Here is a 25,118-nt window from a genome sequence, read left to right as displayed (position 1 = left end):
GAAGCCTTTAGACACCAAGACAATTTCTGAGGAGGTAATGAAGCCTCTAGACAACAAGGCAATTAATTTCTGATGAGGTAATTAAGCCTTTAGACACCAAGACAATTTCTGGGGAGGTAATGAAGCCTTTCGACACCAAGACAATTTCTGAGGAGGTAATGAAGCCTTTAGACACCAAGACAATTTCTGAGGAGGTAATGAAGCCTTTAGACACCAAGACAATTTCTGAGGAGGTAATGCAATCATTCAGGTATATGTCTACCTCGTTATGATTTTTTTCCCCAATTTCATTCACGCGGTTTATAATTTCTCTTTGGAAAGTGTTGTCTAATTCTTCGTTTGATTTACCATGGAACAAATTTTCGAGATGTGACGCCCATGTTTTTGCAAGGTCTCGTAACATCACATTGTTGTATTTCATTTCCATCTGAAGTGCTCTGTTTTTACATGATTTTCCTTTGTATAACTGTCAGAATAAATTCTGGTCAAGTTCACTATATTTTTCTATTTCATTAAACTGATCAGACCTATTGAATGGCCCAGAGGCTTTCTTCTAAAAGACGTTTTACTCTCTGTGCTGCAGGAAATTTCGAGGTTTCCCTTCATTTATCCGTGTTTGTCTTTTGACTTATACAGTAGTGTATATTTCTGACAATTCTTTCGACCAATATGGTTTTAAGTAAATTTTGTACTTTGTTATAGCCAAGTAGAGTTAAAGGGTTGTATTATAGCTGAAGTAATATCTTTATACATTCGTTAAACATTTTTCCATTTTCCGTCGGTAATTTCTATTAACTTCAGGCTATTTTCCAACTCCAGAAAACAACTATTAACACTACCGTCATACAGGGATTTTTTCCAATCATATTTTACAAAATTTAATGTATTACACCAAGATGACAACGATGAGACCTTTATAGAACATACTATAGGGCTAGGTTCAGACACATTTATAGCTTCGTCATCTAATACAATATATAATGGACTGGTATGGGTTTCGGTTTCTCGTGTGTCTGTTTACTCCTGATATTATCGTTTGTAGATTTTCCTAGATGAGATTTTTCTGCACAGATGAAGGGCAATGAACTGGTATCTGTTTTGGCTTCTCGTTTGTCTGTCGTACCGTCACTTGCAAATATATTGACAGTTTCACTTTCTTTTGCTTATTGTTGCTGGTGTCGTTTAATACTTGAATTCTGTTTGATAGATTGTGTTGGATGTGTTGCTGTCGTGTCCCTTGATTCACCATGTTGTGTCCTCCGAAACCATCTTTTTGAGCTCGTTGTTTTTGAAGAGTCGACAAGTTCTATGGATTCGTCTAAGTGTTTGTACTCCGTATCGTGTTGTTTGTACTCCGTATCATGTTGCTTGTACTCCGTATCACGTTGTTTGTACTCCGTATCATGTTGTTTGTACTCCGTATCATGTTACTTGTACTCCGTATCATGTTACTTGTACTCCGTATCATGTTGTGCCATTTTCTGATTTGTAAGCCTTAATTGGTATCTCAGACTTGCCACACCGTTCTGTTGTTCGTCATCGCATCTATGTGAGATATTCAGACAGTATAACATTTATTCCTTGGTTCCGAAAATATCTTATTTCAATATGTTAATTTTCTTTGTGATATTGACAAGTTTTCGTATTAAATTGTCTTGCTCGTTGATGTCTTCCCTATTGCTGTAAACATTTGTCTATAGATACTCTTCCTAACACACACAGACAATTACTAACAAGTTACAATAGTACCAGACAGAAGACAAGACAATATAATGTGTCACCTGTCTCAATGAAATGATAACAACAATCAGCTTTGTTTTTTGTATACCTGTTTATTTTTTTCCATTCATATATATAAAACTATGCAGTTACCCTCCATACAATCATTTATTTCAAGCATTTATGTCTTCAGACACATTCAGACAAATTAATCACACGTGGACCACATTCTAACAACCAGCACTTCTTTTAAACCACATTCTAAATGCTTTGCTTCTAATTCATAAATCCTTGGACATCATAAATAGTGCTATCTGCTTTTTATATGTAACATAACTCTCTCGTCAATATATCTACACTAAGCACTGCTTCAAATTTCCAATAATTTTCTATTATAATTCCAGTCTCACTGGATAGTTACTGACACAAGCACAAAGCAATCATGCTTTTTAGGCTGTCTTATCACTTTGAAGACTTCACTACTGATACCTTACTTCTACCATTTGATGTGCTGGTCAAGCTAGGCGACCTGAGAATCAGAAATCTCGAGTGTCAACATACAAAAAAACTACGGAGTTTGTCCACCATCATCAAACTTTTCATTTGAATATAGCACATCCCCTTAGGGTTTGATTAATTCAATTATCAATTCCATTGTTTCCAAACACAGAGTTATCTGCTCTTGTAAGCAAGTATTGATTGTTAGGTCATTAGTTTGCCGGAGAAAATTACTTCGTTTTTGCAAATTTACAATTCTATTCTCTCATTAATAAATAAGAAAACAACTGATACCTGTTCACTAGAGCAGATAACTTTGTATGTTTTACAAAAAGACAGAACATATCAGGAGACAGAAAACGAACAAAAGATTTTCTTCTCCCTTTAGTATTGAAAACTCCCTTAACATCCTCTAAATATCATAATCACATATCAAAATAAAACACAAACAAAAACAATACTACCCTGTAACATCAAATAACTAAGGAAATCTAATGGAGGACAGCTGAGAGTTTTCAACACTTTTGTAAATCTGTACATCTTATCTGTCCCATTTCAGTTTTGGAACAGAATCATACCACCTCTGAGCTCATCAGTTTCTTCTTGTTGTCAATGGATGTTGGACTTACACTTAAAAGCACTTAAAATCTAGAACTTCGACTGGAAAAATAAATTCCATAATTAAGAAAAAAAAATTAATTTTTAACAATGTACAGCATATTTACAAAACAACTCATAAATACAGGATAATTACTTCATAAAAAAAACACATACATTTCACAAAACAGAATGAGAGTAAATCACTGAGTTCCTAACTCCTAAAGTCTGATTTCCATATAAGGTTTTACCATAAGAAACTTGTAATGAAGGCTGCCTTGGGTGGGAAGAAATCCTATTTCCTCATGACCTCACACAGAATATTGTGATATTCACACTTTGCCTCAGGAACTCCAGCGTATGGACTAGTTGACATATTACTGTAATCACTTAGTAATCAAAATAAATATTTACGAATTTATCAATTATAAAAAAAAAATACAAACACTGCTGTACTTACAATTTTGAATGACCTTGCAAATATTTTACCCGTACAACAGTAAAGGCCATTTTATCACATAATGCTTTGGAATCTGTGGATGAAAGCTGTACCAACAGCATGGGGTTTTGTAAACATTCTGGACAAAATCCTTCACACATATCATACTTCACGTGATGTGACCCTGAAGAGTTGGTACAGCAATAGAAATGGAGACTATAATCTGACTAGTAATGCAGGACAGACAATGCCTTTAATCACAATTTTCTTCTGTCTCACTGCAAATGTTGATGGGTGACTTAATTGATGATGGTCCTGACTGATCCACTTGGAAAATGCCCAGTTTATTGCTCAAGTATATGTCATAGCCCGGGTTCTGTTTTCACCAAAGTAGAGGAAGGCTCTGTTTTCACCACTGACTTAATGATTGCCATAACACTGTCTCTCTCTGATTCCTCCTCTTCCTCACTCTCTCCTTGAACAGGCTCCTCCTTCACCTCTGTTGCTGCTGCTGGCTCCTCTTCATCATCTTCTGGAACAAATAACTTGGTCTTGTTCACCTTGACCTTACTCATGTCGATGGCAGAGACTGGAAGCTCACCTAGCTCCTGTCGAATCTGTAAGATGATGGGATTGGCCTCTTCCTGAATCTGTTTTGCAAGGGGGTTTTCCAAAGGAGCCTTGATGGGTGTGGGTGTGGGCTCCAATATACTGCCCTGTAAGGAAATCAACACAAACTTATGATTTTATGAACATACCATCTCTCCTTCTTAACTCCTCACTCAGTTCTTGTCTATATCTTTAAACTTTTCTAACAGTTCAATATCAGTTAACTACACGACTCATTCTGGTGTCACATACCAAACATCATGTCTTGGTACTTAATGAAAGGTATAAATACTTATTCAATTGAAAAAGTGAAAATTATTTTCAACTAAAATAGCTAAGACTTAAGCTAGGACTGCTGTTATTGAAAATACTTAAGGCACAAAGTGAACTACTGACCTCTTTTTCATCTTCGTAACAGATAGGATGGTATGTCTGTAAAAGTGTAAACATATATTTATATTACATTAATTGAAGCATCAGAACACATTGGCTTAGAGAAATAAACACTCTAAGTTAACATTTAAAATATCTTCAATTGTGTCTTGTTAGAATCTAACCTGAAGTTAGAATTCAACATTAGAAAACTCAGTTTCATGTCCATCAAATTTTTTATCTAGTTTCGGTGTTTTAGGAATATTATCCTCTACACAGGAACTGAACAAGGCAGTGACTTCATTCTCACCAAATACATGAAACTTTAGTTAACCCCAACAGTCATGACAGATGGCCACAAAAATATGACGAATCTGTTCAGGCATTCATTAAAAGCTATGTACAACAATAGTTTACTTCAAAACAGTTGAAGTTTGATTTTGATCATTCAAATCTAACAAGGTATATAAATGTCCTTATTGTAATTCTATGGCTTTCGATCCACATAAATAACAAATCTAGGTAAATTGTAAATAGATAATAACCTTGTTTTCCACACGAATGGCATCCCTCAAGTGCCACTCCTCTTGGTCCTCATCCCAGAACTGTTCAAATGGATCTCTGCAAATCTCACACATCTGCAAAAAATATTGGAATGCTCATCAAATCTTTCATTGAAGTCATCCTAAATCAGTATCAAAGATATCTGTCCTCTTGGTTTTAAATGAAATCACAAACCTTACTTATACAACTTGTGTCAAAAACAGATCTGAGATCAAAGCATGCAAGATTTCTGAATTGATTATAATATTGTTTCATAATTGGTAAACAGTATTAACAAGCATTTAAATACTTTAATAATAATCACAAACATATTTGCATGAAACAGGAGGTTGAAGACAAAGTTTACAATTTAGACAGAAGGTGAGAATGATAGATATATATATATGTATTAAAGCTGTATTTTTCTTCAGTACTTACGTCTCCCTTCTCCTCTCCAGTAGCTGGGGGACAATGGATGATGTCTGAACCCTCAGGGGCATTCACTACAGTCTCCTGGGTAATACTTGGGGCATTGGCTGTAGAAGCCATAGCCAACATCTTCTCAAACACATTACTGCGACCTGAGAGGAGAAAAACAAGAAAGCATGTAACTTAGAATGTTTAGGACAGAAAAATGTAAAATATTATTTAATAAGTATCATTTATCTATCATCATGGAATTTTCAATAGTTCATCCTTCGTGTACAATATAGCCTTTGATTTTGCTTGACATAAAATGAACAGCTATGGTAATTTTCTTTAAATGGATTAAAAAATCACATAAGATACCTTCAAAATAAAACATGCAAAGAAAATTATCTTATGTTCCATAACTTCCACATAAAAATTTGAACCTTTGTTAAAAGAAAAAAAAAAAAAACAACAACATAGTATATTTAAAATTGGACATTGACCCAGTAAGCCAATGTAAAATACCAAATGGTGTTTCCAGAAAAAGACAAAACATTTCCCCAGATTGTCTTTGCCATCCTTTTTACCTGACAACTATAAAAGGGCAATTTTATAAGAAACTCTAAATATACTAATACTGAAAATATATAACTTTTTACCTTTATCTTCAGATTCATCTATTTCTTCATATGTTATCCAGTCCTGCAAGGAAATAAATTAAAACAGAAGATATATTAAACAAAATCTCATTGATTTAAATGTCAAAACTTGCTAATAAAATGATTAGAATTGCACGTAACACTCAAGAAGTTTCAGTTTTCTTTCTATTTCATCACATTTCTTCAATGACTTATCAACATCATCAACATATCATATTATCATATCCTACTTACTGAAACATCATAGTACCACCGTCTGTACTTAGTGACTTTAGCATCATCTTTGTCTCGCCTGTTCTGTCGGAAATGCCAGTCTAAATGTTCCCTGTACCTCTCAGTCTGTTGAGCAGAGAAACGCTGACCACAAGCTGAGCACTGAATCCCTGAGAACAGACTTTGTATAACTCCCTCATGAAACCTGTAAAAAACAGATTTGTATGATTGATATCAATTAAATAACTATTCAGGGGTTCTGTTCTTTCTTTTACCACTTTTTGTTTACATTGTTACAAGTAATACCAGAATTGTTTCTTTGCAACCTTCGTCTTGTTTACATCGTTACAAGTAATACCAGAAACATTTCCTTGCAGCCCTCATCTTGTTTACATCGTTACAAGTAATACCAGAAACATTTCCTTGCAGCCCTCATCTTGTTTACATCGTTACAAGTAATACCAGAAACATTTCCTTGCAACCTTAGTCTTATCATCATAAAGCAAAGCTTGGTTATATATAAGATAAATTATGTCTTGATTTGGACTTTATAAGGTCAAAAAAAGGTCGCCTACTGCTATATGCAATTATATCCAGGATGTTTGTTTAAAATTTTTTGCGCTAATTCATCATTCCAAGTTTTTTTTTAAGTTCTTCATATTGACATACCGTATTTCACCACAATTAAGTCTTTTCCCCACTCTATTGTGTCTTCCAAGAACAGGTTAGTTGCTAACTACTAAGCCTCCCCCCCAAGTCAACAAAATATAACAATATAACAGGTAATGTCAACAATACCAAGTTGCTCTATTCCTCATCACTTGGGAGTGTGATTGTATAATCTGATGCCCTATTGTTTTCTGGTTTCATCAATATTACACTTACTGTTTCAGTTTTTCTGTCTTTAGTTCGGTCAGATCTGGTACATCTTTTATCTTAACTTGTTTAAACACCTGTGAAAAAAAAGTTTCTTTGTTGTAATCATATACACCAGGAGTATAATTTGTACATTTATATATTTATAAAATAAAATTTTGGTCTGTTAAAATCATCTTCAATGAAACTTCTACATCATGGAAATTAAATATGATCTGTTAAAATTATAGACACTTAAAAAAATAAAACAGCTACAACTTGAAAATTCTTAATAAAAGAAAAAACTCTATTGGACTGCTACATTTTACTACAACTAACAACATTCTTAGTATGATAAAAACGGTATAAAAACTGTACTCACTGGCTTAATGAAGTTATCCTTTGCAGTCGTCTTTTTATTCACATTTTTGCCACTTATCTCCGGTGGTTTAGGCGTTTCGGCTGTTTCGGTGGTGTCCTTGTCGCTGCTGACCTTGCCTGGGATGATACCAGTAGCCATGAGACGCTGAAGTAGTGAGTCTACATTCAACTGGTTAGTTGGTGCCTGTTGGACTGTGAAATAAAACATACTTTCATTGAAAACAAAATATTAAGCTTTTCATGAATCTTCGATGCTGCTAAAGGAAATATTGAAAAGCAAATATGCTGCAATTCATTAAATGATATGATTAGAATTCTCACAATGAAAACTTTTTTACTTCTGTTTTTCTTTCAAAATAATTATAACCAACAGAAAATTTATATTTTTTTGTTTGTTATATAACATGATTTATTTTTATAACATGCTTGTGTTTAGCATCTTTTAATGGAAGTTGTGAATTACACTATTTAACAAGAAACAACTGAAGTTATGCTTTAAAACATGAATGGTCTTGGTGAATGTGTGAATTGAATTCTGATGAAGATGGAAGCTGACTGATGAGTCACAGTGACCTACTTACCTGGTGCCTGACTAGGGAAACCAGTGGTCATTGTGCTAGACACAGCAGGCATCAGACCTGCAACAAGACATGTTGCTTATTATGAATGTATACACCCTCCACATAAAATGCCATTCATTGAAACAAATAAGATACCTAGCATTTATTATAAATATGCTTTCAAAGATTTCAAATGTACCTCCTGGCTTTGCATTATATTTAAGTGTTGTTCAATTTTCGATGATTCAACAAAAAAAATCATCAGATTCTTATATTGGCACAGTTTTAAGGTTAACTTTCATTTTCTGAAGGATTCTTAAAATCACTTGCCAATCTTGCAATACTTTTCTAAGTTATATCAAGACCTCAGTAAATAGTGAATTAAACACAATCAAATTCACTGGAAATATTCAAAGTCGATAGTTAGCAGAACATTATTAAAACGTGTATTGGTTCAGCCTCCTGAAAAAGGGTAGGCTGTAATGATGGAGCAATATGCACATTCAAAATTGAATTGACCACTTACATTGATAAAATCAAAATAAATTCATCATGTTATATTATCTCTGCTTACCTTGGATTTGTGTGGGAAGCATTGGGTTTTGCTGCATCACACCACCAAACCCTGGCTGTCCCTGGGATGCCACTACTTGTTGTTGTTGGAGGGGGTTCATCATGACCTGTCCTGGCTGTGGCTGCATCATTCCTTGCTGCATCAGTGGCTGAGAGTCCATGGAACTGCCCATTACCATTACTGAAGGGCCTTGTTGTCCTGGCCCAGAGGGCTGCATGTGCTGCACTGGACCATTGGGTCTTGGATCTTGCATTGCTGGAGGGCCACTCTCATACCGCATTTGCACAGATTCAGGTTCTTCAATAATTTCATCCAAAATCTTTACTTCTGGTGGAGGTCCTTCTAGCCTTACATATATCACACGGTTTCCTAAGGAGATCTCCTTGGCTGGCCCACCAAATTTCACTTCGAACCATTTGCCATCCAGAATCACCTCGTGAGCTGGTCCTCCAAGTGCCAAGTAATGAGGCCTGTTGTTGATTCGTATTTTCACACAATCGTCGACAGGAACCAGGTAATTGATATTGTCTACAATGATCTCTCTCGGGGGACCATCAAAGCGTATTCCCCTTTTTTTGTTATTGATTACAATACAGGGGATAGCTCTGTCTAGCTTCAGTTCACACATATTGCCATCAATTAAGATCTTGCGAGGAGGAGGGTCAAACCTGAACTCACAACGGCTATTGTCAATAAAGGCATATCTAGGTGGTCCCCCCACTACACCCATTTCTTTATTGTCTATCAGGATCATTAGATCTCGCCCATCAATGCGCATTGTATGCTCCTTGTCCTTAATGTTTATAATTTTTGGTGGTGCATCGACACGTAGTTCCCTCATTATGCCGTCAATCCAAATAGAGCGTGGCAAACCATGATAGAATATCTTAACATTCACACGGCCAATGTTTACATCTCTAACCATATCCCCAAACCTGTATACAATAGCTCCATCCAGACGAATTGCACGTTCATTTGGATCTGCAAAAACTTCTATAGTCCGTCCAGCTGCCCTAATCTTCCTTGCTGGTTGTCCAACAGCAATACCAAAGGGTCGTCCGTCAATAACAAACTCCTCATTTTCGTCAGGTCCCCGATAGCCAACAATCCTTCTCCACCTTGGGTCTGTGGATTGTTGCCGTTTGATAAATGGGTGCTGATGAGTTGGACCTCTATGTCCTGGTGGACCCATATGTGGCCCTCTGTCATTGTATGGTCCGTTCCTACCCTGTGGGCCATCTGGTGGACCTCTTTCATCTCTATACCTTGACCGCGGGTCATGATACCGTCCTGGGGGACCATCCTTTCTATAGCCAGGCTCATCATTCCAGTGACCCTGATTCTGCCAGCCCCTGCCTCCGTTTTCATTATAATTCCAGTCTCGATTATGATCACGGTTGGGTCCTGACCTCTGACGGCCATCTGGTCCCTGCCAGTCTCTAGGAGGACGGTTGGCATCCATTAGAGGTTCACGTCGTCTATCAAAGTCCCTAGGTGGTCCAAGTCTACTGTCATAGTCCCTATTGGGTCCATCCATGTGATTAGGTGGTCTACGCCTGTCACCAAATTCAGGACCGTGTCGAATATCTATGTCTCTGTTTCTATCCCGCAGGGGACCAGAATGATCTAAAGGAGGTGTCCGTCGTCGGTCAGATCCATGTCTGTCATCAAAGTCCTTGAGAGGTCCGTCTCTGTATCTACTAGGTCTCTGAAAGTCTGGTCGCCCTTCATAGGATCTGCTGTTGGGTGGGTCTTTGAGTGGTGATCTGTACTGCCAGCTATCTCTACCGCGGCGGTCTGTATCACGAATAGGACTACCATGCCTCTGGGCATTATCAGTGAACCCAAGCCGGTCTTGCTGGCGTTGTACATTATCCAATCTGGAAAGTTGGTGAAGTAATTCCTGATGCATATCATGACTCAAATCACCAGACCTCCGACGCTGCTCAATCTGTTCAAGAATCTCCTCCCTATGATCCAGCTGTAGGGCTGCAGGTATATGGACGGGTTTAGGACGCGGTCGGTTGTCGTAGTCTTGTACATCGTGGTCTAGGGTGTTACGAGTTGTGGACGACCGTAGATCTGTATCCTGAGGGAATCCTTCATGTCTATGATCCACATCCTTCAGAGGGTCAGATTCAGAACTTGCTCTTCGGTGGTCCACATCCTGGGCAGCCAGTTCTCTACCCTTTTGCAGATCCAACTCATATTTAAAGTCACCTGGATGGTTTTCTCTAAACTTCATCCACTTATCATGGTAGGGACTTTTCATTGGAGGAACAGGGCCATCCCTTTGGCTTCTGTAGTCTTGGTCTTCAGACCCAAACAAGGAGCTGTAAAATAAATAACAATATATTACTCTTCATTGGATTGCATTGTTGCTGTAAATGATTATCAGCAATGACAAAATAAATCTATATATCATACTAATTCTGTTCATTCAAAACCAGTTCCAGATGATTACTTCTATGTATCATTAGTTAACACAGGTAATACTAACCTGAGGTCCTCATCCATAACCTTGGCTGTACTAAGTTCAGGTTCCTCTTCCAGTCGAGCTTTCTTACTTGAACTTGGTCCATCCTCTGTAACATCACTCTCCTCCTTTTTATCTTCAAGATCTCGCTTCAGACTCTCCGGAGTCTGAGTGGGAACCTGTCGGTCATCGACATCCATGTCCTCTAACTGGGAGGCTACTTTTGGCACATCTTGTTGTAAGGGTTCAACAGCTGTCTCCTCCACCTTTTCTTTCTTTATTTCCTCCACTTTCTCAGGCTCCTCTATCTTAGGTACTTCTCTGTTGTCAGTATCCATGTCAACAGGTTCTTCCTTTACTTTCACACTTTCAACTTTTTCACTCTCTTCAGTAGTCTTTTCTACGACCCCCTTCTCTACTTTTTTACTTTTTTTCGAAGGAGACAGTTTTTTACTTCCTTCCTTTGAAGGCTTTTTCTCATTTTTCTCTCCTCTGTCCAGTTTCTCCTTTGCCTTATTTTTAGATTTTCTTGGCTCTGGAGATTTGGATTTCACTGGTGACCGTGACCTTGTTCTAGTTTTTGAACCACGTGTTGAGCGCGTACTTTCTCGTCGCCGATCATCCGAGTCATCACTACGATTACTCTTCCTGCTATCTTCATCAGAATCTCTGCTGCTTCTTTTATGACGGATATCATCCTTGTCACTTTTTTTTGACTTTGATTCACTTTTAGAGTCATTTCTCGTTTTAGGCTTTTCCTCTTTTGAACCACTGCTACTGTAGCTTGTTCTTGGACTTTCTCGTCGACTTGATGATGATGAAGATGAAGATGATGATGACTTACGATCCTTACCATCTTTATTGTCTTTTTGATCACGATCTTTCTCCACAGATGAACGTTTTGATTCGGAATGTCTATTATTTTTAGCACTTGTGCTGTTGGTATCACGTTTATCGCTGTGTTTACGATCAGCACGCATATCACGACTTGATCTAAAACTTTCCTTCCCATCCTTTGACTTGTGGTCAGTACTGGATTTCTGAGACAAATGTTGCAAGGAAGAGCTTTTACTCAATTTACTGTTTGATTTCTCATGACTATGCTTATCAGTCTTTGGATCTTCCTCTTTACTAGGGATGGCCTGGTTGTTGATATTGACAACAGGTGGAGGCACTGGTATACCCATTCGAGCTGTTGGCATGGGAAAGGGAAGCATGCCTGGTAGCACAATAGATCGTCCAGGTCCACCTGCAGGAGGAAGAATATTTGTTTGTGGCTGTATATTCATCACAGGTGGCATGTATCCTGGTACCATGCCAGGTGGCATCATCCCAGCAACAGTAGGTGGCATCATGTTTGGCAAGGGAGGCGGTGGGTATGCCATCAGAGAAGTAGGTACAACCATAGAAGTAGGTACAGAGGTCAATTCAGAATTCTCAACAGCTGCAGGACTACTTTCTGACTTTGACACCTGCGGTGGTGTAGAATCAGCAACACTTTTGCCTTTAAGACGAGGGTCTCTGCGGACTGAACGAGGATCCCTGGAGGCTAGGCGGGGGTCTCGGGTGGTGGGTCGACTAGGAGCACTAGTCACAGTAGGTACTGAGGTCTCAGTTAAGGACTTTGAGGTAGGAAGGATGGGTGGGTTCGGTATCTCCACTGGATCTATTGGCAAATCCTCAGAAGGCTGGGATTTACCAGAATTGAGCTGAAAAACAAAAGTTTGTATTCTTATTGGTACTGCAAAACTTTTAGTCCTGTAAATACATTCACCAATACATTATCCTGATATTGATTACTGTGATGCGAGTCTATACAACAAGAAACAACTTAAAATGACCAACATTAGGATAAAAATTACAAAATATTTCTATTACTGTTAACCACTAACTTTGATCTCCTAGAGACTTAAATTCTCATTAATAGAGTCCTGTGTGTAGCATACAGACTGTGGGGTCAGATTCCACTGCACCGAACCATGATCCTTGAACTTACCTGTTTTTGCTGATCTAGTTTGGCTCTAGTCTCCTTCAGTTCAAGCTCGAGACGTTGTTGCTGCAATTTGAGTAGTTCCTGTTGTTTAGCAATTAGTTGTTGGCGCATCAACGCCTCCTGTTCCTCAGTTACAGTGTCGTGGATGATGAGATCTTCGTCGTCCAAAATCTCTTCTTCTTTCTGCTATTAAAATAACAATTGTTTCCTTTAAATATCTAACATGTGTGAAAATTCCTGATAAATTCAAGGTGGATGCAACATTTGATGAAATGTCCAAATTGTTCATGGAAATGTACAGCAATTGAGTTTCCATAACTAGTACAGAATGCACTTTTGTTTCAAAAAACTTCATTTAAAACTGAAAAAAAAAACCCACTATTTATCTTACCAAAAAGTTATTTCCATAACGATTTAAAAACATGAATTTTGAAATTGAAATATATCCAGTCTAAGACTGGATTACAAGCCTACAAGATTTAGTCAGAATGTGACTTACAGTAATTACAAAGACCAACGTGGTCCTTTGGACCTGGTGACAAAGCAGTTAACAGGATTTAGGTTTAAAATGCAAAATATACCTCCAACTTCACTTACATTGCATTGTCTGTAAGTATATTGGTCTTGTCACCTTGTGAGAATCACACTTATTATCCAATATACAGCAGACTATTCTCTTTTAGCACTATGTTTCTTACAAACAAGAATTGACAGATCATTAGCCGAGAAAGCAACATTTTAGAACTTTAAAAACTATTTTGTGTGCTAACCTTTGAAAATCAATATAATAGTGTTCAAATGTAAAACACCTATTTAACAAAAAAGAAATTCTATTCGAGCAGGCCACCAACAGCTTATTGATGAACACTTGCTATGCAATATTACTGTTCTCACTTTTCTCATTCATCATGTTCCCCCCCCCTCCCAACATCTCCTGAATATGCTGCAACTACTTACCTCTTCCCCCTCCCCAAAATAATCCTATCAAATTGTGAAATCAAAGGCTGATCAAGATCACTTAATATCAAAAACGATGACAGGTTGGATATTTTTCCAGTAAATTTCTACCATTTATCATTTAAGTGTAAATCTTAAGGAGACATTGAATAGTAATTATTTAGTACTATACAACACCTGTCAACCAAGCCTACCTTTGCAGCCAGGAACTTTGGGTTGACATGGATACTAGACTCAACAGGTGGCTGGGCAGTGATCGGCCAAGCTGGATCCACAAGGTTCACTCGTACATCTACAGCATATAGTTTCCTATTTGGAAATATTTCGTTCCACGTCTGTCGTACTTTGAACATACATTGTCTTGTTTTCTCATCCACCTAGCGAAGGCAACCAGAGCACCAGATAGTGTTATTATAAATTAAAATGCAATTTTAGTTTCACACACCCTTCTAGTAGTCATCCTGCAGAGGTATGGTGATCAATACCCCCTCTGCCCAACTCCCTCAAAAAAAAAAAAATTGTAATGGTAAATCATCGCAGTTCCTTAATTTTACCGATTCTTGTTTTTGTCCTTGTTCCTAATGTGAATATCAAATTCATCACAACCATGTAAGATCAACACATTCCCCCACGCATCCTTGTTGAATTTGATATTCCAGTTTGGACTATCCTGTACATCATATTACAAACATTTTTTCTGCAAAACATGAACAGATATCTTCTCTTCCAAATTAGATATAATCAAATATTTAATCATTTGATCACTTTTGTGATACAAATATTTAATACTCTAACAACAACTGTATACCATAGTTTTCTATTATTATTATTTCAACATCAAGTTTAACAAATGTCTATTATTATTTTGTTTTCAAATAATATTTATTTTGAAGCTAATATTCGTCATCAGTTATTACATTTAAAATGCGGTAATCAAAGATTCTTTAGCTGACAGAATACTGATCACTTCTAAGATTTAACTTAGTTGCTTCACGATACTGTTGGTTAACAGACACCTGCCAATTAATACTAAAATGATGACCTGTGTTTCATAGCTGAAATTGACCTCAATGTATAGCAATATCATTCAAATTGTATTTAAACAGAATATCTGGTGATAGAAGTGATGGCTTTGTCCTTGACCTTAACCAGGGGAGACAATACTATGTGAAGTTTGATCAAAATCTGTTATACAGGAAGAACACCAACTATTCAAGCCTCTTGGAGGCATGTCACATTCACCTATATATGGGTAACAAAAATTTGACCAGAACAACAGACTTTGATATCCTGAAAAAGTTCTTACAAAGCCAATTTAACAATCTTAAATACTTGAATAGATTTTACCTCAACCTGAAACAGATTTAATGGTTTTCCTCATACTTTACAAGTATTGTACAGATATTTGTGCAACATTTAAGCAGCAATGATTTTTTTACCATTTACACAGTTGTACTGTATGTAAGGATGACCGGTTGTACTGTATGTAAGGATGACAAGTTTTACTGCATATGAATTATGACCGGTTGTACTGTATGTAAGGATGACCAGTTTTCTTTCAGGTAATAAATGACCAGTTTTATTTCCTATAACTTATGACCAGTAGTGCTGCCTATAGTTTTATGACCAGTTGTACTCTAATGACTAGTTGTTCTGTATTCAATCAATGATCAGTTGTACTGCAAATAATTTATGACCAGTTATATTGTATGTATGTAATGACCAGTTGTACCGTTTGTATGTAATGACCAGTTGTACTGTATGTAATTCATGACCAGTTGTACTGTTTGCATGTAATGACCAGTTTTACTTATGTAATGACCAGTTAAAGTGTTTGTTTTCAAAATCATGACCTCCACAATGTGTCAATAATTGAAAGACAAGCTGTTAAGGACATGCAAGTTAGAATGGAATTGTGTTTGCTGAACAGTCAAACTTCATTAAGTGTCAGGTGGAGGATCATAAACCTAGTGTCATGTTATCAAACCTGAAAAGTGCTAAAAGTTGGCAAAATCTTGGATATAAAACTGACCTGTTTAATGGTCTTGAACCGATATGTGCAGAGGCCATATGAGAGCAATGACTTTAAATTTGATACAAGACTATATCATGTATTAGCTTTTTTCAACTACATAAACCAAGAGTGTTAACTCTGAACATAAAATGAGATATACTTTCAATAAACAGGCAATATCCAAGTAGGCTTCCTTGAAGGATAAATAGGTAACAATGAAAACAGCATGTTTTCTTCTTGTTTTTTATAACCAGGAAAAGAAATTAGAGTCGTATGTAAAGTGCATGAATTCAGACAAAATGTCCTGCAAGGTGATAACCGCACATACGAAATTGGATCCAATATTCAATGAGTGGTTCAAGATTTTTCAATTACTTCAGAACTGACAACTTGGATATTATATTTGATAGATGTGATGATTTCAGAATTAGAAATTAACTGTGACTATGAATTCAGATGACAGATACGAATACTGGAAAAAAATAACTTAAATATTTTTTACAAGTCCCGTGGACATTTTCACTCCTGAGCAAAGGCAGCTGTTTTCCAAACATCCAGAGATAAGAGACAATTGTTTGCTCTTTAATGTTAGTAAATCCATGAAGTGATGGTCAGATTGTTGTAAGTTTGACTCCATTACATTTCTGATTTAGAAATCCTTTCATCTATTTGACTTGTTGTAAACATACCACACTGCCATATCGTTTAGTGTTTTCATTTTGAATATAACAAGAATTTCTTTCCTTTAAATGGCAAGTCCTAGATTAAGTACCAAATTCTCCATCTGTTCCACAGTCCATCTCCTGGATAAGTACAATTTCCTGTACATACACTGAGACTTATATTCCACCAGGAAACAAATGTACCATGTACTGCAGTGTGTGCAATCTCAGGAAAGTACATAAATTTCATTTTATTTCTTCTCAATTTTACCACTTCAATTCAATACCTGCAGGTTCCATAATAGTCTCAAGATGAAGGGCATGTCTCCATCTCAACGAAAGTATCATAGCTTAATCTAACAACATTATCAGAGTACCGAGTTAAATAATAACACAATTTCAATGTCACATGTGATGGTGTTGGAATGAAAGGATTCCTTTACTCATATATATATTTATGAATTTGATGAATTCATACTAAACATCTCAATTTCCATTTGATATCTCCATGAAAAGGAAAGAAAATAAATTTAAATTAAACCAAGTATCCTGAAAAGATAGTTTGTCTCCAGTCATAGAAGAAAATTTCAAATATGAAATGGAAGAGAGTATGCAAAGAACATTTTCTTCTGAAAAAGTATTTGTTTTACCAATATTCTCATAGGTTAGGCATTTCCTGTCCTGACTTCCTCTTTATTTTCAAAGATAAGCGGGATTTGACATATTCCTTAGATCAATTCATAATAAGAGACCAAAGAAAAAGACAGAAATCCTAAATTCATTGTCATTTCATGCATGTTGTATGAAAGGTTACATTACAGGGAGTCTCTGGTGAGCAAATAACAAGAAAAGATTGATAAAATTAAGATAAAGAGATGAGTGATTCCTCAAATAATGGGACCCTTGTAGCAAATCATACTTCTGTTAAGTAGGATTTTACCTTAATGACTTGGCTGTAAACTGTCAAATGAAAGTTGCCCATCATTTCCATGTCAAGAAATTATATCGGAAAGATTTTAAGATTGTAGGTTTCTGGAAACAAATGCTTGTATAACTTAGCATGCAGTCGATTGAATAACAGCAGAACAATAAAAACTTATAACAAGAGGTTCCTTAGTCTTTTTATTGGTTCTATTAAAGTTGGATTTTTTTCTCTGATTTTCTCATATGAACAGCTAGTTTTTCACCTTTATTACTTTCCTTTCAAACTCTTTTGTGAATCGCTGGGTCCATTTACTTGTACAATTAGCAGGCTACAAAAGACAAATCTGATTGCCCCAAAAGAACATTTTCAGAAATGTGATTCATCATATCCACGTTATAACTTTATTTTTGCACTAACACATGGAATTTTTCTTTCTTTCCTTATATTCAAAACAGAAATGATTATCAGTATGAAATGTGTTACTGCATGATGATTGATGAATACTAATGAACATTTTCTCCTCTGTTCAGCATGGTACATGGTATCAGAATGATCGGACTTTTAAAAAAAATTTCTTTCCATATTCTTTTGCCATAATTTCCTTATCAAACTTCTTAATGCTAGTTTGACTAGACAAGTTACTTCAATACAATGCTTTTTTTCTTTTGGATTTTTACTGAATGCATTTTGTTAGTTCTAAAAAGGATCTGTAAGACATGCAAACTCAAACTCTCTCAAATCATTAAGCTTCAAGACTTGAAATGTATTGAACACAAGATTCAAACACCATTTTATTAATATTCCAACATACCAAAAACACTATCAAAGTGATTCACTGAAAGAAATTCCTCACTTTCACCAATACTGACATTCCCATCACCTCGTATCATCACAACTATCTGTTCAGAGTCTTGCAATAAAATATAATTCCCTACAAAATAATTTTCTAAATGACTGCGGCACATATGCTACCTCACTGTGACAAAACTTCTCATTCCCAATCATATTACAACAGGTCAATACCTTGCATGAATAGATATGCAGTAAAAAATTTCAAGGGACATATGCTCATACAAAACTCTGACATGAATTGTACAGCAGTTTCTAGCACAAATCCCTATTGATTCAATATTATCCATTAGATTATATATACATCATACATATTTATGAAATATTTTTATTCACTCATTCTTTCAATGAAACATTCTGTCAAACACTTTCAAAGACATCATTCGTCTTCAAAGGATCAACATGATGAATCATTATGTACACTGTGTTACATGTGAGGATGACACTGGATGCTAACCTTTTCAAACATTCCACAGAACACTGAGACAATGTTGTGAGAAAAAAGACTTGGATATGTGGTCTTGGGCAAATTCTTGACAATGGAGTCTATTAGATAGAGCGATGGCAGTTTCTTCTTTTCATCCGCCTGTTAATACAAAAACAGAAAACATGAAATACAGACATAAATCCTTCTTCATCTCCAGAAACAGTCCAGACCTTGAAAATCTGCAATGAGAAAGCACAGCTATAAAAAGATATACAGTAAAATCTGAAACCAGGCTCCCACAGCCCACTCTTTCTTCCCCTCCATGTTGTTCTAAACACAACATGAAATTATGTTTTACATTACCTGTAAGATATGAGATTTAAACCATTGAAAGATATCAGAAATAATCGTTTTAATCTCTTTTGAAAATATTGCACTTTATACTTACCAAAACAGGATTATTTTGAAATTTTCTCTTTTTAGTTTTGTATATCATTAAAATGACTTTCAATAATGTTGAACTACAATTACTTATGAATACTTTTTTTTTTGAAAACTTTGGCATGCTGTTATTTCTTTTTCTCGCTTGCAATCAGATATTCTTTAACATCGTTTGTTGAATTGGTCAATATCAATTCATACTATAGAAATATTGGACATCTCCAGTTTGTATATAAATCCAGTATAATCACTCAAATTGGGCAGTCAGATGTCATGTTTGGCTGTACAACATTCTGAGTGCACACTTTCAGGTATCAAACCTTAGTTTCAAGTTGTTTGGTTTATGACCTTTTCATTCCCCCAAAAAAACTTTCCATTTACACAAATTATTTCACAAATAAATCTCTTTCACTTTCAAATGTTTCCTATGCATAGGTAAATAAATTTAGTAGTTGTTATATATTGCATTTTTAAAAAGATTTTTTCAGGTGAGTCCAGAGTTCCATCTGAAAAGCACAAGTCCTGGCTGAAATAGCGGAGTCCCAGAATATCACTGTATATATCTATACTATGGACTGCTACCAAATTAAAGCAAAACTTTTTTCCCCAGATCAAATACCACTTTGTATACAAAATGATCCCTGAAAGTGCACAACCAATTAATGGTGAACATTTTCCAATTTGTAACACCAACTACCTCATTAACTAGATCATTAATTACAAAACTTTTCAAAAACTTGACTAATTCACATATACACTGTTGTAATTTCTCCCATTACTAAAATTACTAGTATGGTGCTATGGAAATGTTACATCATGTATAATTGGTCTGTTGTGTCTCATTCAACATGTCAAAGGTCTGAAGCACATAATGCTTATCAGTACACCTGATGTATTTCCATCAATTCTTCAAATATTCCACTATGGATTGCAAACTATCGTGATAACCAATGCAAATGTCAAAATATGTTCACAAATCATAATTCTTCAATTTTTACCCTCTGTATACTATCAGTCCAGTAATTTACAGTAAGAAGTCTGCGATCAATTGATTCACTTGTACCATATGGAAGCTACAGTCTACCTTGTATCTTCCGATGTCTATGTAATGTATTCATTCATTACACAGAAGCAGATAAAATTACACCATTATTCACCATATATGATTGAAATTGAAAATGAATTTACAGATCAAGCTGTGTCCGAAATTCTAATATTTAGATTGTTTGAGATAGATTCTGATTCCAGAATGAATACATTACATATTAAATGAATGATCCAAGTATATATGAATGTTTGATACACTGCATGGCTTTTTCCAAGTCATTACTTCCAAATGGGTCAGAATTTCAATACTTTGCATGCTTGACACATTCACACATTTTTTTTATTCATTATAAAATGACCAAATATGAAAATGGATACATCATGGACCGACAAGGAAAAAAAGCCATGCATCTAGGGTACCAGAAGTGAATGAAATTCCAGACATGAACCTGAAAAGGTTGCATTTTCATGAAATATGGTATGTTTTTTAGAAATTTCTAGAGGGTCAACAAATCTATTAAATATGCTTATAAGAGACATGAAAAATCCCTGCAACCATATTCAGAATCATGCCAAATTCAGTGGGCAAGGAATATCAAACTCTGACAAATAATTTGTTGAAAATCTTTATTTCAAAATTTATATAACAGTCCATGTCATTCCAGCCACGGGGCTGAAGAAAGCAGGAAACCTGGTTCCTTTGGTTGAGTCGTCTTTTTATGTCTACAGCTATCAACACAGAATTTACACTCCGGTATGTATATCTGTGTCTTTGAATGGGACAGCGAATTCAAGTCAAAAATTACTGTACAGAGGACAGTAAGGGATCAAATTTAGACAAAAATCCATACGACCATGCCAAAAATATTCCATATTACAGAATTTCCCTCCTGACCCATGTATAGAAATCAAAGCAGATCTATATACATTACATTAGTATATCCATTCAGGAATGAAATAAATTCTCCAAAATAAATGTCATCAGATGCAGTTTACATTTCCTTTAAAAACTTTTTCAGAATAAGTGCGTATTTCTAAATTAGTAGAATCTTGATGTTTAAATATTGTAGAGAACATGGACATGTGGATTTTTATCAAAATGGTCCGATTCTGTCTAGATTTATTGTTGTCAGCTTGTCATGATCGCTTTAAAGCATATGTAGTCATATAAAGGTCAAGGAAAATCTGCATCAGTGATTATGTCATTTGGTATGCTTTCATCATGTCCATCACTTATTCAGTGCCATGTACTAGCTATTCACATTTACAGTAATTTCTAGATAATACACAAGTAATGTTTTTCTAAGTATGCGTAGTAACTTGTGAGAGATGGTACATTGGTTGCATTCAGTGACCCTCATTAAGGAACCTATTTTTTTGTAACCATGGTCATAATGAGCACGACATGTACTTTCCTGTTAGCTGTGATTCCACAATGTAAATAACAGATTATGCAACATTTTCTTTGGACACAAGATGAATATCAAGTCCCAACTGATATTACAAACTGGTACAGACTACTTTTAGTGTGCATACTTATTATTTTTTTCTGAAGTCTTCACAACTAATGCGGTGTGTGCATGATAAATACCAGGAAAACATATATTTTAGTATGAATACAATGTTCCAGCAATAACTAGTACAAACCATTTATTCTCATAAAGGTTTCAAACTGTATCGGGACCAGTGCATTTCATCCCCACATGAAATTGCAATTTTCTTCATAAGCTTATGAAAGTAGATAATTTATGGCGAGATAAGTCACATGATTTCTTTTATGAGGGGAAGAAGGGAAGGATTTTAAACTAGCAGTTACTCATACCCTTTGTGCTCTCGATGTATCACTTCAAACTACATGTCATGTTTTGTCAAATATCACGAGTACGCAAGGTAAACATCCAATGATTTCATTAGTAAAAGAGAATGTCCTTATTGCAAATTATTCACATATCAAAGTTGGTTTTCTTATTACAACCAACCGGGTCTCAGAAGATGTTATAAACCAACTGTACTCCTGTGTTCATGAAACGTTTTAAGTCATTTAAATTAGATTTTGATTATAGATTAAATTGTCATTTTAAGAGAAGAAATCTGTTTCAGTTGGCACTGCCATTACCTTTTCTGAGCATGAATAATGTTCAATTACTACTTGACTTCAATTTTTATGATATGGATGACATGACAATCAGAACTACTGCAGATCACAAACAAAGTCTGGACAATGCTCCTTGGATTCACCACCAGACCATATAAATAGTGTTTTCCCATGGGGTTTTAGTAAAACAATTAAATCACAACTTTTAAAAAAATTTCAAGTTTTTGCATATATATTTATCTGGTTCACTAATTACTTACATGAAAGTTGATAATCTTACAGCGAAAAAAAGAAAGAAACAAATGATAATGGGCTAGATCACTGCCCTAAAACCGCTAAGCTGGGAAAACACACAAGTACATAGCAACAATACAGAAAGTATGAACAAGTGTGAACAGAACATATACATCATAGACTCTCCAGTCTTCTTCACCATCTGGCTTGACTGAACCTCATCATCTCTCAGGCATTTCTGTCACAGCTGACCACATCAATCACCTCTTCATTGGTCTTCGCCATCACATCACTTCTTCAGTTGTCTTCATCAAATATCTTCTTCATTTCTTTTATTCTTCAAACAAATTATTTTTCATAACACAATAACATCAATTACACTGCAGTAGTTCTGTTGGTAAAACCATCCATACAATTGAAGACTAAGTGACCATAACTTTCTTTATGGTTCTCTTCAAAATAAGTTAGGTAGAATTATGCTAAGATTTCTCAGCTTAGCAGAAAATAAATGTATTCCACTTTTTAAAACAGACCTCATCTAAGTATGCAATTAAACTTTACTAATATAAACCAACACTGTCAGTTTAAAAGGGAAAGTTTGTTGAAGTTGTCAGCATTAAATTTTTTTATTAATCAAAAGAGAAAAATTCTTCTCTGTTTTGAGCAAGTCATTCTGTGGTATGTTTTTAGATAATTTGGGTGATGGTTCAGAGGCCTGCTGTCCAGGCCAGTCAAATTTTCAACCAGACATGTTATAGTATAGCAAGAAACAAGTCATGGTGTCTTCCAGAATTATTTCAAGAATTTCATAAATATTAGGGTAAATATAATGTTTTATATGTGAGATGTTGCATTAATTTTATACAACTGCTAGTTTAACTTCTACTAATTTCTGTCCTATAACAGAAAAGTAACACTTAAACAATTCATGTAAGAAGTATTTGATAACCTTTTTGACCAAATAGACATGATGCAGTCTAAGCATTACAAATTTTATGCAAAGCCTTAACTTATAAGGGAACACATGAGCACTTCTGCTTCAGCAAACTTTCAGTTCCAACAATCTTTTGAAGTATTGCATTTTAATCTTATACTTACTCTATTTAAAATACTTATGATACCACTTTGTCTCTGAAATGCAGTCGGTCAATATTGATTTTTTAACTTTTTAAATAAAAACATAACACATTTGACTACACTTGCACTCACAAAGAGGTTCTGAATATTATTGATTTAAATTTGGTGGTTTAGATTAATGTAGTTGCAATACTGCCAACAAATTTCGGAGATTTTTATTTAAATACTTGTGCCATATTATTTCACGAATGAGAAATTCTTCCACCTTAAACGTCACATTACTAGCATTCTATATGTCTATGGGTTGGTTCCTGTATGTTGGGGTAGTCTGATATTGACAAGTCACACGTGATATATCAAGGATACTTTAACTTTATATTAGTTATCACCAGTGCTTTTGCTTATCTCAGTGATCAGTCCACAATTTATTTTCATGAGTCCTTTTCAACTTTATGCTAATATTGCTAAAACAATGGGTCCCGCAATGCAAATTTTAAAGTATTTCTGAGTTCCATGAAAATTCCATAAGTCCAGGACTCAAGACTGACATGTAGATTGATCACTGTTATCTGTCAGTAGGTACATAATCCAGTTATGAAATGCACATATGGTAACTGGATTTGCTGATATGTAAATGGTTACAAATTCAAAAAATTCCAGTCCTAAAATTATCATTGGATTTCTCAAAGAAACTTTCCATTCTGTTATTGGCTCATCATAAGCGTCACTGTTAACAAAATACAGACACTGCAATGTCATCTTTATTCATATATCAGCAAGTTGTACACAATAAATATACAATGCCAAAGATATGTACTCATAAAGACAACAATATATAGCCTGAAAAACAAATTAATATAGTAGAGAAGGGATAAGAAGATTTCTTTAGAATAAACAAATAAAGACACATTACAAAATAGCAAAATAAGCATGAAACGAAGTTGTTAATTTATGAACAGCTGTTTCTTGTGATCAGTCACGTGACTAAACAGGGTGAACAACGAGAACGACTATACAGACTAACACATCATTCAATTCAACGAAGCGAAATAGACTATATTGCTATAACCATAGTATTATAAATCGAAAAAATAATAGAAGACCTGATTTATATGCGATTCGATCACTTCGACAATATGCGATGCATATTGCTCGTTTTCTTCTGCCAGCATGGTCAGCATGTTGATCAACGGCTTGCTGTTGCACGTCAAATCCACCAGGGACGACTGATAGTCGCTGATAACTTCGTTCTCCATCTTCACGTACGAATTAGTAAAAGTCTTTCACACAAATGGTGTAATCACAGGCCAAAAATGTTCATAATGAAAAACAAAATGCCACTCCACACAACCTTCCTTGTTCCTCGTACATTGCAAATGGCGAATTTCTATCGATGACGTCAATATTTGTAAGGCGACATGTGATTGGTTACTCTTCGGTGAGTGTGCCAATCAACATCTTTGTTATATTATAAGATGGCATACGTGCTTT

The 25,118-nt window shown here is 35.4% G+C and overlaps 1 protein-coding gene across 2 annotated transcripts; it reads right to left on the bottom strand.

The window, feature by feature from the left end:
• Positions 1–1,819: 1,819 nt before the first annotated feature.
• On the bottom strand, positions 1,820–24,971 carry LOC132545153 (pre-mRNA cleavage complex 2 protein Pcf11-like). Of its 2 annotated transcripts, none has more exons than XM_060208829.1 (15): positions 24,731–24,971; positions 18,764–18,892; positions 14,051–14,233; positions 12,903–13,085; positions 10,931–12,615; positions 8,431–10,763; positions 7,878–7,934; positions 7,298–7,488; positions 6,946–7,013; positions 6,082–6,265; positions 5,848–5,890; positions 5,216–5,358; positions 4,780–4,872; positions 4,259–4,294; positions 1,820–3,969 (listed from the first exon to the last, which is right to left on the bottom strand). In XM_060208829.1, the coding sequence occupies exons 1-15, from the start codon at positions 24,881–24,883 to the stop codon at positions 3,616–3,618; spliced, it is 5,835 nt and encodes a 1,944-aa protein (XP_060064812.1). In that variant the 5' UTR covers positions 24,884–24,971; the 3' UTR covers positions 1,820–3,615. The 2 variants fall into 2 exon arrangements, with proteins under 2 accessions (XP_060064812.1, XP_060064813.1); XM_060208830.1 differs by having other exon boundaries at positions 12,903–13,082.
• Positions 24,972–25,118: the final 147 nt, after the last annotated feature.

Source organism: Ylistrum balloti, unplaced genomic scaffold (assembly GCF_031769215.1).
Source record: "Ylistrum balloti isolate Yb309-2 unplaced genomic scaffold, AGI_CSIRO_Ybal_v1 Utg369830, whole genome shotgun sequence".
Taxonomy (NCBI): domain Eukaryota; kingdom Metazoa; phylum Mollusca; class Bivalvia; order Pectinida; family Pectinidae; genus Ylistrum; species Ylistrum balloti.
This window is presented reverse-complemented; position numbering and strand designations above follow the sequence as displayed.

Bases quoted from the DNA above. Each gene is read 5' to 3' on its own strand.
- LOC132545153 (XM_060208829.1), bottom strand. From the start codon at position 24,883: ATGGAGAACGAAGTTATCAGCGACTATCAGTCGTCCCTGGTGGATTTG. The intron at 14,234-18,763 runs GTTAGCATCCAG...TGCCTTCGCTAG, and splicing joins TCTGTGGAATGTTTGAAAAG to GTGGATGAGAAAACAAGACA. The intron at 12,616-12,902 runs GTAAGTTCAAGG...TTTGTTTTTCAG, and splicing joins AACTAGATCAGCAAAAACAG to CTCAATTCTGGTAAATCCCA.